The sequence below is a fragment of the Hemitrygon akajei genome, chromosome 27, assembly GCF_048418815.1.
Source record: "Hemitrygon akajei chromosome 27, sHemAka1.3, whole genome shotgun sequence".
NCBI classification, from domain to species: Eukaryota; Metazoa; Chordata; class Chondrichthyes; order Myliobatiformes; family Dasyatidae; genus Hemitrygon; species Hemitrygon akajei.
The window spans coordinates 16323908-16342786 of NC_133150.1; the positions used below are offsets into that span (position 1 = coordinate 16323908).

The 18879-nt window shown below is 37.3% G+C and overlaps 1 protein-coding gene across 1 annotated transcript in view; it reads left to right on the forward strand.

Annotated features, from left to right (window-relative positions):
• The window catches only part of lgr6 (leucine-rich repeat containing G protein-coupled receptor 6), a 312367-nt gene that overhangs the window by 280043 nt on the left and 13445 nt on the right, over positions 1–18879 (forward strand). Inside the window, exons 10-14 of the mRNA XM_073030423.1 lie at positions 155–223; positions 439–510; positions 8297–8362; positions 10464–10535; positions 13926–13997. Of these exons, the coding sequence (XP_072886524.1) occupies positions 155–223; positions 439–510; positions 8297–8362; positions 10464–10535; positions 13926–13997 (351 nt within the window). The remainder of the gene's footprint in view (positions 1–154; positions 224–438; positions 511–8296; positions 8363–10463; positions 10536–13925; positions 13998–18879) is intronic.

The window sequence follows — 18879 nt, forward strand, 5'->3', positions numbered from 1 at the left end:
AAATTATGAATATATTTCAAACAACATAGAAGGCATAGTATAATCACTTATTTTAAATGTTACGGGCCAATAACTATGAACTGTGATGTTATGTCAGACTTTTTCTTTTAAGTAATGCATGAAGAAAGTAATGTGTTTTCACTGTCAATTCCAGGTCACTAAATGGAGCAAATGAAATAAAGGAATTCCCGGACCTTAAAGGAACAACCAGCCTGGAAATACTGTGGGTAGCAAATTTATGTTTATCAAACTTAGATTCTGAATGAACAGCAGGCACTATTTTGCTGCAATTATTGCTCTTTTCTTTTGATGGCATTCAGTCATCACAAATTATCCATTACATTGTCAGTTCTGTCAGTAAAAATAAAGGTCATGTACTGAGGAACTGCTCGCATGCCTTCCTCCAAATAATAGCATAAATTTTCTGCTTCTGGACAGGACTTTGACTCGAGCTGGAATAACCTCACTTCCCAGGGGACTCTGCCAACAACTCCCAAATCTACGAGTATTGTGAGTATGGTTTCATTCCAGGTTACACATGAATTCATTAATAACTTTCAGTGAAGTGTTCCAACAGTTCTGTATCAAAATAAATCAGAAAATGGAATGATTGATAAATAGAAACTTGGCTGAAAGAAGCATCTTAAAATTTAGTTCTGTTCTAAAACTTAAATTTTATCGTAATACAATTTGTCCTATCTAAGACTGCCTGATCTCCTAAATTATATTTACCCTTCTGAATAGCTTCTGGGATGAAATGAATAGGGTCATTGATAAGTATAAAATTCAAAGCTATTGGTTAAACAATGTATTATATCTATAAAACATGCTCCATGCCTGTTTTACCATGTATATGATTTAACTTTAAATGTATTATGTTACATATACACATAAAATCTAAACAAAATAGTTACGGGTGAACTATGATACAATCCTACTCAAATCTTGCTTTAAAATGCAAGTGCTAGTCATGGGTCCTATCTCACTCCTGAACATGTATCTACCTTAAAGAGCTTTACATTGGTTATTTACTGGATAATATATTTCTGTCAAATAGTTTATTGTAATACTTGCCTTTAAATTACACTGAAAAAATGATCATAACATGCTTTTATATTAAATATTTATGGACATACAAATCAATCTATGCATGTAAGATATCTTATATATTTATATGTATTGTGGGGCAGTTTTGTGCTGCATTGGATCCAGAGTAACAAATATTTTGATTTCCTTTACACTTGTGTACAGAAAATGACATTAAACAATCTTGATTCTTGAATCTTAATACTTTAGGTGAATACAGGCCTTATACACTTAATGTTAAATGTGGATATCATCTTTAATACATTTCATGAAATAGGTCATTTTGTGGCAGTGAATGCAGTATAGAAAAAATTTCTATAAGTTACAATAAGAAATTTGAAAATAAGAAATAAATAGTACTAAAAGAGAGCAAAGTAGTTGGGTTGCATTCATGGATTCATGGTCCATTCAGAAATCTGATAGCAGAGAGAGAGAAGCTGTTTCTAAAATGTTGAGTGTGCATCTTCAGGCACCTGTTGCTCTTCCCTGATGGTGTCATGAGATGAAGGCATGTCCTGGATGGTGTGGACACTGTCAATGGCACTGACCTTCAAAGCTCAAAGTAAATCTATTATCAAAGTACATATATGGCATTCACTTTCTTGTAGACATTCACAGTGGTACAAAGGAACAACAGAATAATGGAGAACTGCACACAACCATCTCAGACAAACAACCAATGTAGGAAAAAAGACAAATTAAGCAAATAATAATACCAACTAAATAAATAAACAATGTTTAGAACATGAGTTGTAGAGTCCTTGAAAGGGAGTCTATAGGTTGTGGAATCAGTTCAGTATTGAGGTGAGAGAAGTTATGCATGCTGGTTCAGGACCCTGATAGTTGAAGGGTAATTGTTCCTGAACTTGGTGGTGTGGGACCAGTCTTAATTCATTGCCAGTCTTAACAGCAGATAACAAGTTGACTGCAAACCTGCCAAAAAAATCAACACGATATGATTAAAAGACCCCTTCAAATAATTTAAGCTGTAAATTAATTATTCATGGCAGCGAGTGGGTATAAGCACTTTGTTGTGATGTTCAATACGCACAAAAGTTAAGTAAAATATAGAGCTTTTATACACCATCAATCAAGGAAAATTTGATCAAAACTGAAATGTTGACATAGGAATTGGAATGAACTAGATGATTTGTATTGCGGTATGAAAGCTTATCAAGCACACTGATGTGAGTGGAAGGAATGCACGTGCTCCAAGGAACAACATTTTGCTGAGGTTATCATTAGCTTTTTTTCAGAGAATGCATTAAAAAAATAAATCTGCCTAAACTGTTGCTATAAAATCATTAAATTTTAAGGTAATGTTTTATATAAAGTCATGGACCACCAAACAAAGAGAGCAGCAACTACCTTAAGATCTACTTGTGGTCTGACATTTCTTCACAATGCGAATGATGAAACTGTCTTTACCCAAAATTTTATTTTATTATTAAGAGTATTTTGTATGTGCATCTGAAATAGTATCTTCAAAGTTTTAAATATCAACAAATGTGATAAGAATTGCACATCACAGCAAGAACCTCACGTTGTTTGAACAGAGAGGTCTCAGGCTAAAACATCAGATAAACAGCTGTCGTAACACATCATATCTTGAGCATAAATGGCATATATAATGTTCTCACTTCATTTCTACTGACAGTGCATCTTAATGGAAAACAGATGATTGCAGTGGTTATAGACATAAAGTAAACATGTTCATTTCTTTTAACCCTCGGCTGATTTTTTTCTGCATCCCGTTTTCTGGTTCTTAGATGCCAGCTCAATAAATTGCTTCAGTGGCATTGAATGTGACCAACTGCAAGCAGTGAAAGAGTCCAGTGCCCACTGGCCCACTGGCCCACTTTCAAGTGGGGGCTATGGAGAACACTCAAAAATAAAATCCTGGAGTACATTTATCCCTAAATCCAGGGACGTTTAGGCAAGTGTAACAGGCCTGAGATCAGCCAACTCATCATCATCACACAATAGAATAATTCTTTGTTTTTGCCCTCCACTCTGCTTCACACTGGACAGTCCACCTGCCAACTTAGCTCTTAAAGTAGCGTGCAAGAAAATATTTTCATGTCATTCACCCACTTGAAAGAGTGCAGCTGAAGGTCATCGGGTTTAGGTAATCAAGTGATTGAAATATTTAGCATTCATCAGGCTGAAACCTTGTGATTAGATTATATTAGTATATCAAATATTTTCTTTTAAAACTGTTGGCAGGAAGTAAATAATTCCCCATATATGACATTTTGTTAATATATTGATATGTTCTTTAACAAAGAAAAATATTTGGTAAGTTTGCATTATGCTGATATATTTTGAAATATACTAAAGCCAATAGTGCTTTAGTTCTGGCAATCTCAGCATGGATACAGTATTTTTCTGTGACAGTAATTACCTGTCACTTGTGTGATTGCTTTATATCACTTATGTGGAAGTTGTCACAGTTTTATAAATAGCACTTAAATTTCACTTTACAGTGAAGAACTACTCCATCAAAATCTGTCCTGAGAGCGCCTTTAATGAGCAAAATCGTTCCAAGACATTTCACACAGATGAAAGCAGGCAACAGTCAACACCCAGATAAATGAATTATTAGGGCAAGTTTCAATCAGTGACAAAGCTGTAAGGGGAATGGACTTTGTGGAGTGGGTAGAAGAGAGGGCTTATCCTTTGTAATGGTAAAGTAAGGTTTATGAACCTCATTCAGGAGGCTGAAAAGGAGACAAAGATGGATATACATGAACACAAGAAATACTACAGATGCTGGAAGTTCACAGCAACACACACAAAATGCTGGAGGAACTCAGCAGGCCAGGCAGCATCTATGGAAATGATTAAACAATTGATGTTTGGGGCTGGGACCCTTCATCAGGACTTGTTCCAATTGCAGAGGATCTCAGTTTTAATCTACTTTAGTGCTGCAGCAAAAACTGAAGACGGATTAGCAATTTAAGTTGTGAGAAATAATTCAAGGAATTTGGAAAGGGAGGTAATTTTGAAAGGAATGGAGATAAGTACCTGAAGGGAGCAAATTATTTACAGCGTCTTTTAGCTTGCAAGCTGGAAGGGAATTTGGGTAGTCAGCAATTGAACATAAAAATAGCTGGGTTAGGTTGCATGACTCCTCAAATTAGCTCAGACATTCAATAAGATTCCGTTTTCAGCCCAAGATGTTAAATTGTTCTCTCTTTCCGTATAGGTGGCTGACCTGCCAAGTGTTTCCACCATTTTCTTCTTTGCTCTGCCATTCAGTCAGATCATGTTTGATCCAGTGTTGACCTTAGATCCTCTTAAATCACAACCCTGCTATTAACTAGAAATATGTCTACTTAGCCTTGAATTTGTTGAATGATTTGGTCTTCACTGCTGTCCAGGTTAGACTGTCCCAAGGATCATAATCCTCTGAGAGAAGAAAATTATCCTCATTTCCAACTTAAGCGGACTACCTGTTATTTTGAAAGGTGCTCTCTGGTTCTATGTTTGCCCACGTACATAGGGTCTTCTAAACCCTATCTAAGACCTTCAGGGTTTTAGTATTATTAATCCCAGTGAGAATGGGCCTTAGCTGCTCAACTTCTCATCAGAAGTCAACTCTACCTTCCTGGAGTCTACCTGGTGATTTTTCTCTGAATTACTTCAAAGCATGTATATCCTGCTTAAATAAGAATATCAAAACTCTTCACAGTCTTCCAGGTATAGTTTCAACAATGTCCTCTTCTTCCTTACTTTTATCCCAACTAATTCTTTTCAATAAAAGCCAAAATCTACTTTCATTAATTAGTTATTATATCTTCATGCCAACAAAATGTACAACGTTTTTATTTTGTAGGCAGGACTGTTAGATCCCTCTGAAAACCAGCACTGACGTCAGTTAAATATTATTCTCTCTTTTATTCTTCCTACCAAAATGCATAACTGCACACTTCCCTCCATTTGCCAATGTTTTGTCTCCTGCTTAGTCCTACGATATAACCTTGTACAGAGTCTTTGTGCCTTCCTCCCAACTACCACCTGTCTTGGTAATGCCAGCAAATTCGGCATCAGGGCATTCAACATCTTAATTTAAGTTAGTGGTATAAGTAATTTATAATTGAGGCCCTAACCCAGATTCCTGTGCCACACCACTGGTTAGAGGTAGACAGTCCGAATATGATCCATCGGTATGATTGATGTCAAAAGAATAGAAAGTGGAACTTGTTGGACTAGTTTGTGTTCAGGAAGTGATCATTAAGGTACAAGTGGTCAAGGACTTGTTCTCAGTAAATGATCACAAAGTGGACCAACTGAAGTTACATGCTCTCCCTTTTCCACATTGTCTCCTTCCTGCCTGGCAGTTTTCACTACATCTTCTCAATTTTGGCCATGGAACCATTTCCTTAAGTCTCAAGGTTATTGTCAAGGGCATACTTACCCAGGGTATAAGTGCCAAAAATGTGAACAACTTCTGTGGTGGCAATGATACAGTAGTTGCAAGCATTGCAAGTAGCGCTATATGGAATATCTTAGCTAAAGTTTTTATGTATTATTCCAGAAGAGCACTATTTTTTCCCAACATACTTTTTTGCCAGTTTTCTTACATTTCAGAGCCACCTGACTGGGGTTAGCACTTTATGCATTTCCCAGTTAACACATCACACTAAAGGGCGATATTATTGTGTGCATTCAAGAGTTGATGGAGCATTCAGAATTTGAAGATATGGACAATCAGCTTGAATGTTACCTTTGGTCCCCACCAGACACAGTTCTCACCTGAGTGAATCCAAGTAGCATGCAACAGCAGCACACCTGGTACACCGCTTTGATAGGCAGGCTAAACCAGCTGAGGGTAGTCAGCAGGTCTCATACCCTGGTGAGATAGGGACATGCCTGTCCTAGCATGTGAAGTCAGCTCCGGTGGCCTGGGCAGATGAGGTCTACAATGAGATGCAATGGCCAGGAAGGAGGTTGTACAAGACTACATGGAGAGTGGATTGCATGGTGAGGCACAGAAGAACCAGGGAAGTTCACAGTTGTGATATCTACTCGTCCCATTGGACGTGGACTTCTGAGGTTGAGAGAGTGGGATTGCCCTAATCAAATGGCTTTTCCACTTTAAAAACTCCCACACAGGTTTCCTATCATCATCAGATATGATGAACAAGCTCCAGTAGTATTGGTAGTGTTCTAATTTGTTCTGTATTCACTTAAATGCATAATTTGTTACTCAGTTAAATAGTTGTTTGTCTTTTTCACACCTTTTTTAACTATTTCCATGAAGCTTTGCCTGATTGGTGTAGCCACTCTCTTGGGCCAAAATGTACCAATATGTCCCACTTTACCGAAATCCTCTGTTTTTCTCTAAAATTATTTTTGTAAACACATAACCATTTTGATATTTCAGTTAACTTTTTTGGTTCATTTCTATTAAATTATGAAATGTGAAAACTACGCTTTGACTCCAAGTAAACATACTTGATCTTAAAGCATAAGGACAAGATGTTGTAATCATAAAGTATATAGGACAGGGCTAACAACTAACTTCTATGATAGTGCAAGTGTTTGATAGACCATCTGTTAAACATCTTTATTGTACATTAATGCTATTCTCAAAGAAGAAAGTAACTCACATTCCTATTGCAAAATCCATAATACTCAAGATAATGATACCTGGTTGGTCTTTATGGAGTACAGTATAGATCAAATTCATCACATTATTGTCTATATCTTTGTTTAATAGGCATTTTTTGCTCAGTAAGGTTTCTTTTGTGAGTGTGTGCATCTTGATGCATTTGATTAGATTTGCTAATGTAGTTATTATTTCCCTATTATTGGCTGGAAAACTTGAAGTAATTCCCCCAATTCATCTCTTGAATTAATGCCAATATATATATGCCAAAAATGGTAAGAGAATTTGAGTTGTGAAGGTATGTTTGGTTCATCTTAACTCAACAATTTAGAGAGATTTAAATGTCTTAACATAGCATACAATTATTTCTTCAACAGACCCAGGAGCTTTGCTTCTATTTACTGATTGATAGAATCATTGTTTTATACTGCATGTAAATGGGCCCTTTAGCCCAATATGTCCATGCTGACTAATGTACTGCTTAAGCTAGTCTCTTTGACCCATATCCTTGAACCTTTCCTATCCACATTCCTTTCAAATGTTCTTATAATGTAGTTGTATCATCTCTAGCTCTTCTCCCGCATCTTGTTCCATATACAAACCACCCTCTGTGTGAAGATTCTTCCTCTCAGATCTCTGTTCGATCTTTCTCCTGTCAACTTAAGACTCTGCCCTCTAGTGTTTTATTTCCTAATCTTGGAAGAAAGAGTAACCCACAGTCAGTTTTGCTGGAATAACAGTCCCAGCCTATCCAGTCATTCCTTGTGACTCATGTTCTCCAGTCCTTCAAACATCCTATGAAGACTCACATGCCGTTATACTTGTCATTGGCTATTATATCAATAATCATGAAGAGTGTATGTGACATATTTCTCCATCCTTTATGCATTATTTAACTTTCCACTAGAAGTGCCTTTCCTATTGTTATATCTTACAGAATTGTTGTAGAATTTCTGAGCTATCTCCCAATCCAATTTGACATTGTGTAAAGTAGAATCTAAGCTTCTGAACCCAGTGTTATCTGAATCACATTTCCCCTCCCCAGTTTGATGTAACTTTTTCAAAGTGCTAACTGGAGTAAATTTTCAGCTTAATGCCTTGATATAAATCAACGTAGCTCACTATTTCATTGAAATTTATTTACATTGTTATTCATTTATACTGAGTTTTACACACAAGATGATGTTAATTTATCAATGTTAATTAATTTTGACTAACTTGTATAGCAGCCTGTTTTGGAGGTTTCCATTACAAAACTGATCTCTAAAATAAATCCATTATTCAAAATTGTCATTTACATTTCCAGTTTGACCGATGTTTTCCTAAATAAAGTTCTACCTATAAAGTTCTGAAATGTCTCCTCTGTCAGCTGATTTACTCTCCGTGTATCTGGCGCTGGAAATTACCTCACCCTTCCCTCTTCTATGCATGTTATATGACCGTTTGGTTTCAAAATAAGTTCTCATTTACCTCATTCCTAAGCAGTTAAACCCACACAATTTTGAAATTCACAATAACCTAAATTTACACATTTCATTGCAAACCAGAATTAAATAAATAATTGTTTCTCTCTCTTTCTTTCTCTTTTTATTACAGGGAATTATCATACAATCGAATTCATATATTACCAAGTTTCCACAATTGCCAGAAGCTTGAAGAAATGTAAGTTCTTATATTTCATGAGTAATACCGTATATTCTGTAATAATCTATGCTGTATTCAATATTCTTGTTAGGATGAACATTTCATAAAGAAGCTTTATTTGTCCCTGCTTCACACCAATACCTTGCAATTTTAAAAATCTACTTTGCAGTCCAGAATGCTAGAACATTTATATCCCATGGTTGAGAGCACCTAAGAATGGAAGGACGGTACTGATTGTCTAAAAGTTACGACATTAGCCTACAGAAACAGCTCAAGGATGAAACAAGACCAAGGAAGGAACAATCCATCAATTCATTCTTTCCTGACCCATAACTTGCCATTCTGTAGAAGATCTTTCAGGCTTTTAATAATTTCAAGTAAATAATGTTCAGTCAGAGTAAGGAAGATCAACAACCTAGAGTTTTTCCTTTGACAAGTGACTGAGAAACGTTACACCCAACAAGCTTCAAAAATTTATGAGAAAGACTGGACAAAAATTCAAAGTGCGATAGAATTGAAATACTTATTGAGAAAAAAACAAGTTATAACCATCTCCAAGATCAATGTTCATTAGTAAAGTGGCAGTAAAAAATAGAAAAGAAGAACAAGTTATGAATATCTAAGGTCTATTAATGCAGAAAATTTAATGTCCAAAAGCATAGGCCAGAATCATTGCCACCAGCCATTGAACAAAGCCAATTCCAATCAGGCTACCCAGCAATAACTCTCTGAAGATAGGGTTGCACCACTCGTTTACTGAGCTCTGCGATATGAAAATTCAGGGAACAGAATTGAGCTGATTGAGTTCTTGGAGAGGCATCTGCATAGATAGGGAAATCATGGTAGCGTAGCAAAGTTACAGCTCAGAGTTTGGAGTTCAATTCTGGTGCTGTATGTAAGGAGTTTGCATGTTCTCCCCATGACTGCGTGGGTTTCCTTCAGCTGCTCTGCTTTCCTATGGACTTACCAATTGTTGGTTAACTGAGCATTGGAAATAGTCCTGAAGTTAGACGAGGGTTAAAAAGGTGGACTGCTGGGTGTGCAGCGGGTTGGGCTGGAAAAGCTGTTCCGTGCTGTATGTCTAAATAAATCAATCAATAAGTAATTCAGACATTTAATACTGGATCAAGCAGTCATCCAGAATTTGGAACCAACAATGCAGAACTTGGAACCAGCAAGTTACTTTTTGGACGGTAACCAATAAAAGAGGCTGCATTTGTTTGGATACATTATAAGAAGCCAGCACTCTGTTCCAGCATTACAGTTCAAGGCAGTATAAAGAAAACAAGTAAGAGATATCCTCAGATATAGCTGGGCAATCACTATCAAAGTCAGGAAAGAGCCTCAAGTGACAATGTGAAACCAGCCAACGTTAATCAATTCAAGACAATACACTGTGCCGGACTTGGAGTCAAGTACACACAGGACTGCTGACATTTTCTTGCTTGCATGGTTCCAAACTCAGGATTCTCAGAGAGAAATAGAAGAGCTGTTAGGCACTGCCTACAATTCCAGTGGGGAGAAGGTGGCAAATCTGACAGGTTATCCTGCACTTGGTGCAGGACCAGTGCCTCTTTTCATTGGAATTGAGAGGAATGGCTGTAAGGTTGCAAAGAGATCATTAGGATGATAATCACAATGTAAGTGACCTCACTGTTATTGGTCAAGAGAAAATGGAGTCAGGCTGCTGTTCCCCTGGTGATTCTAAGCTAGTGGACTTCCCTGAAGGGTGTCAGATATCAGAGGAGAACAGAATCAGCCTGGATTTTAATAACTCACATAACAAAATAGCTTGGTGACCTGATCTTGGGTTTTACATATAAAGAAATCCCTCTTGGGTAAGGTACCAGATGGTGACTGGTACCCAAGGAGACATATCCCAGCATGGGTCAGTGCCCTCAGGCGGAAATTGGAAAAGAAAACTGATTCAAAAATCAGATAATGGCAAGTTATCTTCTGTTTAACATTAAGCCACTTCATGAACATTTGATACAAACCACTTCCGTTATGTTTTGTCTTTTCTCATGCCAAAATGATTGATTTTTTTCTCCCTCTCTGTCCTCTGAAGCAAGAATGATGTCTTGAAACCTTGATCTCATTGTACTGTTTGTCTTTTCAGTGGCCTACAGCACAATAGAATCACTGAAATCAGAGCTGACACGTTTCAACAACTAATGGCTCTACGATCTCTGTGAGTAGCATTTTGCATTCTTTCCTGAAGCAAACCTCCCCAATGAACTTGTACTGTTCTACTGATAAGATAGAAACCTGATACCAGGCACCAACTTGGAACTCAATCGCACTGGCAGTCATATAAAATAAGATGCTTGTGAATGCTCTCAGTAGGTGTAGCGTCCATTGCTCTTGTAACAGATGTTTTCAACATTTGTTATGAGGGCAAGAAATCGCATCCTAATACTGACTTCAGTTGTGTTTTGTCAAGGCTATAACTTACCTTGCCTATATTCTGCAATAAACAGTCATAAACAATTAGAAAAGACAAAAAGATTATGCCTCCAGCATGAAATACCATAACTTGCAGCAGTAAATAAACTTTGTTCATAGTGATTTGCTTCTTTTGTACTCATTGTCCTGATTCAACAAGCTCTGTGGGAAAGTGACTTTTTCTCACAGATGTAACCCTCAGTTACAAAACATTAACCCTTAGCAGACAATAGATCATCTGCATCTTATGTTACAAATCACCAAGCCCTATTAAACTGTTTCACTAAGTTTCTAAAATTATTCCTTACATATTTCATATGATTCATGTAAGCCCAGACACCATTCAAAGTACACAATCCAGTTTATGATGACCATATTATAACAAAATAGTTTTCCCCCCTTAAAAGAAAAGTGAAGCACTTTATTTGGAGCAATAAGTAATTCAAGAACAAAGTCAATTTATCAGACATAATCTATTCATAGATATCACTTATTAGTTTCATGGTTTCTTAACTATGAGATCTCCATTAGAGCTCAATCCTATGTCAATTATGTTAAACTGGCAGAAATAATCTTCAATAATTAACCTATAAGCGGCATACCTTCATTTCCTGTGAATGGGACTGCAAACAGAATGGAGATAATTTTAAACACAGGGTTCTCTCATTATCTGCACACATGGCAAAGACCTGAACATTGCATGACGGAGACAGGTTGGGTAGTATTACTGAACACTGTTGTCAAAAACAGGCTAAATTGTAGTGTAAATTTATGGTGTTTTTCATTTACAGAACACCAAGAATGGGTAAGGGGACTATTCTCATTGCAAAATATTTGCTGCTTCCATCACACAATCATGATTGAACAATGTTACTTCTGATTGCAATGAAAACTCAAAAAAAAAACATTATTGTAGCAACTTCTTATTGCGTTACTTCTCCCCAAGACCATGTATTAGAGACTACCCAAAGAGAAAGTAAGAGACAGCCTGGATTGTTCAGTGATAATTCATTTATTCCGAAAGTACATAGGAACTGGTACATCACTAAATAAATGTTCACAATGATCATATTTTGGATCAGGACTCATTTATTTGGGAAAATACAGTTTATCACTTTACTGCATCAAGGAACAGGCAGTAACTCCAATTATGTTTTACACATGGATTTGAGAAGAAAATGATTTCAGGCGTAATTACCTGAAATGTAAATCTTCATCTTGTATCGAAGGTGGCTAAATCACAGGTTCCTTTGCAATCACCAAATTGCCAACTTCTGACCTCCACCCAGCCATTGAAATGGGAGGTTAATATTCCTGATCCCTATGTTGGTAGGTAGCTTCCCATTTTTGTGATCTAGGCTCTTCTGATAATTATTGGTGCAACTGTATTTCTAAGGGGTGACAAGATCACAGGAAGAATAGTGGTTGCTGGCTCAAATTGGATATCTATTAAGGGGGTGAGAAATAAGTCCAATAGATGTAAGACTGGAATGAGAAATGCAGGGAAGAGTGCTAGCTGTTAGGGAAGGATAGTGATAAGCAAACATCCGGAATAGGAGGTTTGCCTTCTGAGGAAACATGCTAGGCTTCTATCTGCTTAAGTTCAGTAGAGTGAGAGTGCACTTGACTGAAGCACAGTAGACCCTCAACAGTCTTTACAGAGTGGATGTGGAGAGGACCTTTCCTCTTGTGGGAGAATCTCATATTGAGTGTCAGTCTTTAAAATCAAGAGGTAGTTCCTTTAAGAGAGATAAAGGAATGTGTTTCTATTAAGGTGTCATGATCCTTGAAAACTCTCCTTTTCAAAGAGTGGTAAAAACACGTTCTTAGAATAATTTTAAGGGAAAGGTGGATAGAGTCTTTCTAAGCAAGTAGATGAGAAGTTACTGGGTATAAAAGGTTTGATCAGATTCACGATGATCTTATTGAATGGCAGAATAGGCTCAAGGGATAGAATGGCCCATATCTGCTTCCAATTCATATGTGTGTATGTGCTCAGTGAGGGTGATAATCATGCAATGTAAAACAGGTAAAGCTGGATGAGTGGTTATATTTTTGTATATCTATCATTCAAGATGTTTTACAAGGACAACCAACGTGTTGCTTCCTATCTGTGTCCTTATTTGGGATTTGGTACTTCTGAGACCACTTAAAGTTCAAAGTAAATTTTATGATCGAAATACATATATGTCACCACATACAACCCTGAGATTCATTTTCTTGTGGGCATACTCAGCAAATCTATAGAATAGGCATCATAACATGATCAATAAAAGATCAATCAGAGTGCAGAAGATAACAAAATATGTGAATGCAAATATAAATAAAGATTAACAAATAACAAGAACATGAGATAAGGAGATAAGGAGTCCTTAAAGTGAGACAGTTGGTTGCAGGAACATTTCAATGATAGGGAAAGTGAGTGTCGTTATCCTCTTCTATTCAAGATCCCAAGAAAAGATGCAGCTGAGAAATGTCTGCTAGGTTGACCAAGTATAACAAACTGTAATTCCATAAGGCCATAAGACATGGAAGCAGAATTAGGCCATTTGGCCCATTGAGCCTGATCTGCCATTCCATCATGATTGACATACCAGTGGAAGTGAGTAACTTGACCTATCTATCTGCTGATAATCAGTGAATGGCCTCAGTCCAGAGCATGCCAGGTCATTTGGTAAACAAAGAACAGCAAGCTGTCAGTGGACATCCATTCAGATGATCAAGCGATTCATTTCATCTCATTAAAGTCTGTGAGTGAAAAAATCATTATGGTTTGGAATCAATCTACGTTGATTTTCTATGTTTTGTAAAAGTCACATGGTTTCATAATGTGCTATTATAACTCAATGATTTGCAACTGGCTATCCATACGTTACATTACAACTACCAACCCTAATTTTCTCAGGCGTCCTTGTGGTATTTTGATTAAGGGTAATTCAAGAGAGAGTGACAATAAAATTAATCTTTAATGATTAAAATCCAGCAAATTCTTGACGAAGAATTTAATGAAATATTATTCTATTCTGCATGGAAGAATTATTTAATTCATATATTTACTGAGAATTGCATTGAAAATAGAGCATCTCAAATTATGTCTCAGATCGTTAACTGATAAAAATATTTGTTTCTATTCCAGGGATCTTAGTTGGAACAATATAGCAGTCATTCACTTTGATGCCTTTGCCTCATTACGATCATTAAAAAAATTGTAAGTATTTTCATTTACTGTTACTTATAAAACACAGTTCTAGCTGAATAACAGCACGTGGCCTTACTCACAAGCTCACAGTATGTTGTGTACAAAACTTAATATCATTTCAAATAGCATTCCAACATGCAAAAATGATCTTTAATACAATCATATTATAAAATAAGTATTGCAACATTTTCCATTTCTCCTCTGGTGTTCCTCTTCTTTCCATTTCTCACAGGATCCACTCTCCTCTCCAGTCAGATTCCTTCTTCTTCAGACCTTTACCTTTTCAACCTATAACCTCCCAATTTCTCATTTCATCTCACCTGGCTTCACCTATCACCTTCCAGCTTGTACACCTTCTCCTCTCCCCCACCCCAACTGATTCTTCTTCTGGCTTCTTCTCCCTCCTTTTCCAGTCCTGGGGAAGGGTGTCAACCCAAAACGTCGACTCTTTATTCCTTTCTATTGATTCTGCCTGACATGCTGAGTTCCTCTAGCATTTTGTGTGCTATTACAATATAGTGGATTCTGGTTAAATGGGATGCATTGAGGCCAGTACGTTTTGGCCCAATTAAGTGGCTGTCCTAATTAACCAAAGTTTCACAAACAGTTAAAAAAAGACAAGCTACCATTTAACTGAGTTACAAATCATTCATTTAAATAAAATACCGTACAAATTAGAACACTGTCAATCCTACTGCAGTACTATAAAACGGTGTATTAATCCCTAATAGTTATCAACAGAGGAATTCATCCAATTCATGCTGCTATGTACAGTATAGGGTGTCCAAGGAGGGTAGCACCTCTGGTGAAAGAGCTTGTGATTTTCATTCTGGGGCGGCTCACTCAACTTTGATCTCCACCAGATAAGCAGCCCTCACCTGTGGCTCCTAATAACTGCAGGCGACAGCAGTCACACCCGAGTACACTGATTCAGTAAGTGGGATAAACCACAGATGAGGTGAGCCAGTGGGCTTTATACCCCTATGAATTAGATACATGCCTGTTCTAGCAGTGAATGGCCAAGAAAGTGGTTCTGCAGCACTTCATGGAGAGTGAAGGACATGATAAGGTACAGAAGAAGTCATGGTTATTCACTACAACTAAGGAAAACCCCAGTTTGTGATGATTATTCATACCACTGGAACTGAACTTCCAAAGTCGAGAGAGTAGAACTGTCCAAGTGTAACGGTTTTTCCACTTTAAAAACTCTCCCGTACAGGTATCACTATCATCATTGGATCTGACTGACAATAAATATGATATTTTGATTGACTGCAAATGAACAAAATCAGCACAGCCACCTAGTGCAGATAGTGGAATGCCTTCATACAATGTTTTCAATAAATGCATCCGCCAAATCTTCATTTTCATTGTAACATTCAAGATGATTGTTGATACCTTCAAATTCTTCGTAGTTCCTAACTTGCTGAAGTAATACAATCATTTCATCTTCACTCCTAGCTGTTTCTGGCATCACCATGCCGGAACGCTTGAAACCTCAAAGAGCAGAACAATTCTAAGTTGTCTTACTGCTTATTTCTTGCCAACTATCAGTGACAAAAATCACTGCTTTTTGAACACAAATATACACACTGACGCCATTTAAAAAACTGTTAACTCTAAGCACGGTATAGTGTCTAACTGCCTCAGAGCATGCATGTGACATGTAACTGATAATAGGCAATTCAAATAGTTACAAACTGTTCAGCAACAATCTCCTGCCCCAATTAAGCAGCATAGTGTTCCAAATAAACAAAATGGATCCCTGCTGTTTTCTTGGTTATCTTTCGCTCTTTAAAAGTTGTCCCAAATAAGTGGCTTCTCCAATTAATTGATGGCTCAATTAACTGAAATTCACTGTATTTTTATGACTGCTTGTCAAGTTAGAGTAACAAGTTCAGCAATTGGCACTTCCAGTAATTTTTTTGTCATCCAGTAGCAATTTTCTTGCTCTTTTATATAATCTGGATCTGTCAAGCGTTTCCATGTACTGTTTCTTGAATAAAATCAATGCATTGTTTTCAAATATCCTCCATGACAAGTTGCCCTGATATAATGAACTATGTAACCAGCAATAAAATTGAACAGTAGCAGAAAGATATGGAATTCATTTCAATATCATCTAGAACTGAAAATGGAATATTTCAAAATTAAGTCAAAGCAGCTAATGGTGACACTATTTTTTTCAAAATTTGACTCATTCACTGAGTGACCATATTAAGAGTGATGAAAGTGGGCATTACTTCAGAGAAGATAGTGTATAAACAAATATAAATATTAATTCATATTTATGGCAGTCATAGCAATTCAAATTAGATTACTTTGAGGACATTTGTTTAGAAATTCATTCACAATGAACACACTATATACTGACTATATGCTCACATCAGCATGTTGTACATTACCTCTAAAATTTATACTATTTTGGCATAGAGGAAGCTGCAATCATCATTATTACTGACAAAATGAATTTCTCTGCACCTGTATTTATTAGCTCAGATGTATGCAACTTGCCACTTTTGCTTCCAGATATTTATCATTTAACCACTGACTATAACATCGGTTTTAGTTTTATGCTAATTGGAAGCAGTAACATAACAAATTACAGGCGTTTTCCGTATACGAAAAATTAATGTCCAGGCTATATACAGCATTTCCCACCCTTTAATACATCCAAGTATTCATTTATAGCTCATTGAAAGAGGTCATTTTTGATTAATAATGTTTAGGGAATCCATGAATTCTTCTCACATGGCATGCCTCAGCGTAACAGATTTCACTTCGCTCCCCCTCTACACTCCTAACGCTCCCTACTTTTCATATTGTTGATATTGCACACATAGGGACACATAAAAAAGCATAGAAAACAATAGGAGCAGTTTTGAGATTATGTAGGCTTCAGCAGGTGTAGAGTGAGTGTATCACACTGCACACAAAATCTTTGCTGAGAAACTCAAGTTATTATGAAATTCAGATTAATAATGATGAACTCAACCATTGCCTGCAGGCAGCTTGCAACATGGCCGCTTTCCTCGCTGTGAAACCAGTAACTAAATATGGTAAAGGTGCTGAAGGTGGGAACCAAGGAAAGATGTGAAGCAAAGGGCAAAGATTAACTGGCCTGGATGCTGCTTTCATGGACTCAATTTTTACCTCATTAATCCAAACATCCAAATTTCACTTTGAAAACAGCATAGATATGTCCCAGCTAAGCTAACAGCATCTTCCTTAGAAGCACATCAATTAGGAGCAAAGGGAGCCATTTAGTGCTTCAGACCTCTCTACCAAATAATGAAATTGATGATGATCACCAAATGCAGAGGCCTGTTCCTGCTTTATCCAATATACCTCAATCTCATTAACATTCTATCTAACACTTTCTTAAACGCTTAATGAACTAGACCATAAAACCTTAAGAAATAGGAGCAGAGTTAAGCCAGCTGACCATCGGGTCTGCTCTGCCACTTCATCGTGGCTGTTCCATTTCCCCTCTCAGCCCAATCTCCTGCCCCTTCCCTACTGCATGCCCTGACTAATCAAGAATCTATCAATCTCTACCTTAAATATATCCAAAGACGACCTCCACAGCTGCCTGAGACTACAAATTCCATAGATTAACCCTCTCAAGCTAAAGAAGTTCCATCTCCTCTCCATTCCAAAAGGATGCCCCTCTGTTCTGAGCTGTGCCCCCTGGTCTTATACGTGCCCACCAAAGGAAACTTCCTCTCTCCAGATCCACTCTATTGAAGCTTTTCAACATTTGGTAAGCTTCAATGATGTCCAATCCTCATTCTTAAGAACTCCAGTGAGTGGAGTCCCAGAGACATCAAACGCACTTCATATGACAAGCCTTTCAAACCCGGAATCATTTTCATGAAACTCCAATGTCAGCACATCCTTTCTTAGATGAGATGCCCAGAACTTCTCACAATACTGCAAGCAAGGCCTCACCTGTACTTTATCAAGCTTCAACATTACATCCTTGCTTTTATATTCTAATCCTCTTGAAATGAATGCTAACATTGCATTTGCCTTCCTCACCACAAACTCAAACTGTGAATTAACCTTTAAGGAATCCTGCACGAGGACACCCAAGTCCCTTTGCACATCAGATTTTTAAATTTTTTTTCCACTTAGCAAATAGTCTAGGCTATTATTTCTTCTACCTAAGTGCATGATTACACATTTCCTGACACTGTATTTCATCTACAACTTTTTGTCCATTCTCCTAATCTGTCTAAGTCCTTCTGTAGCCTCTCTACTTCCTCAAACCTACCTCCCCCTCTATTTGCCTTCATACCATCCACAAAAACATCAATTGTGTTATCCAAATTATTGATATATAATGCAAAAAGAATTGGTCCCAACACAGACCCCTGTGGAACAAGAATTAGTCACCAGCAGCCAACCAGAAAAAGCTCCCTTTATTCCAGTTCTTTGCCTCCTGCCATTCAGCCAATGCTCTATCCATGCTAGTATATTTCCTGTAATACCATGGGCTCTTAACTTGTTAAGCAGCCTCATGTGTGGCTCCTTGTCAGGCAAGATTTTCCCTTAAGGAAATCATGCTGATGATGGCCTATTTTATCAAGTACATCTAAGTAGACCGAAACCGAATGCTTAAAAATTGACCCCAACATTTTCCCAAACACTGAGGTCAGACTAATTAGCCTATAATTTCCTTTCTTCGACCCCTCTCCCTTCTTGAAGAGTGGAGTGATTTCTGCAATTTTGCATTCCTCCAGAACCATGCCAGAATCAATTGATCCTTCAAAGATCATTACTAATGCCTCCACAATCTCTTCACCCACCTCTTTCGGAACTCTGTGGTGTATGCTGTCTGGTCCAGGTGACTGACCTATCTTCAGATCTTTCAGTTTCTCCAGAACCT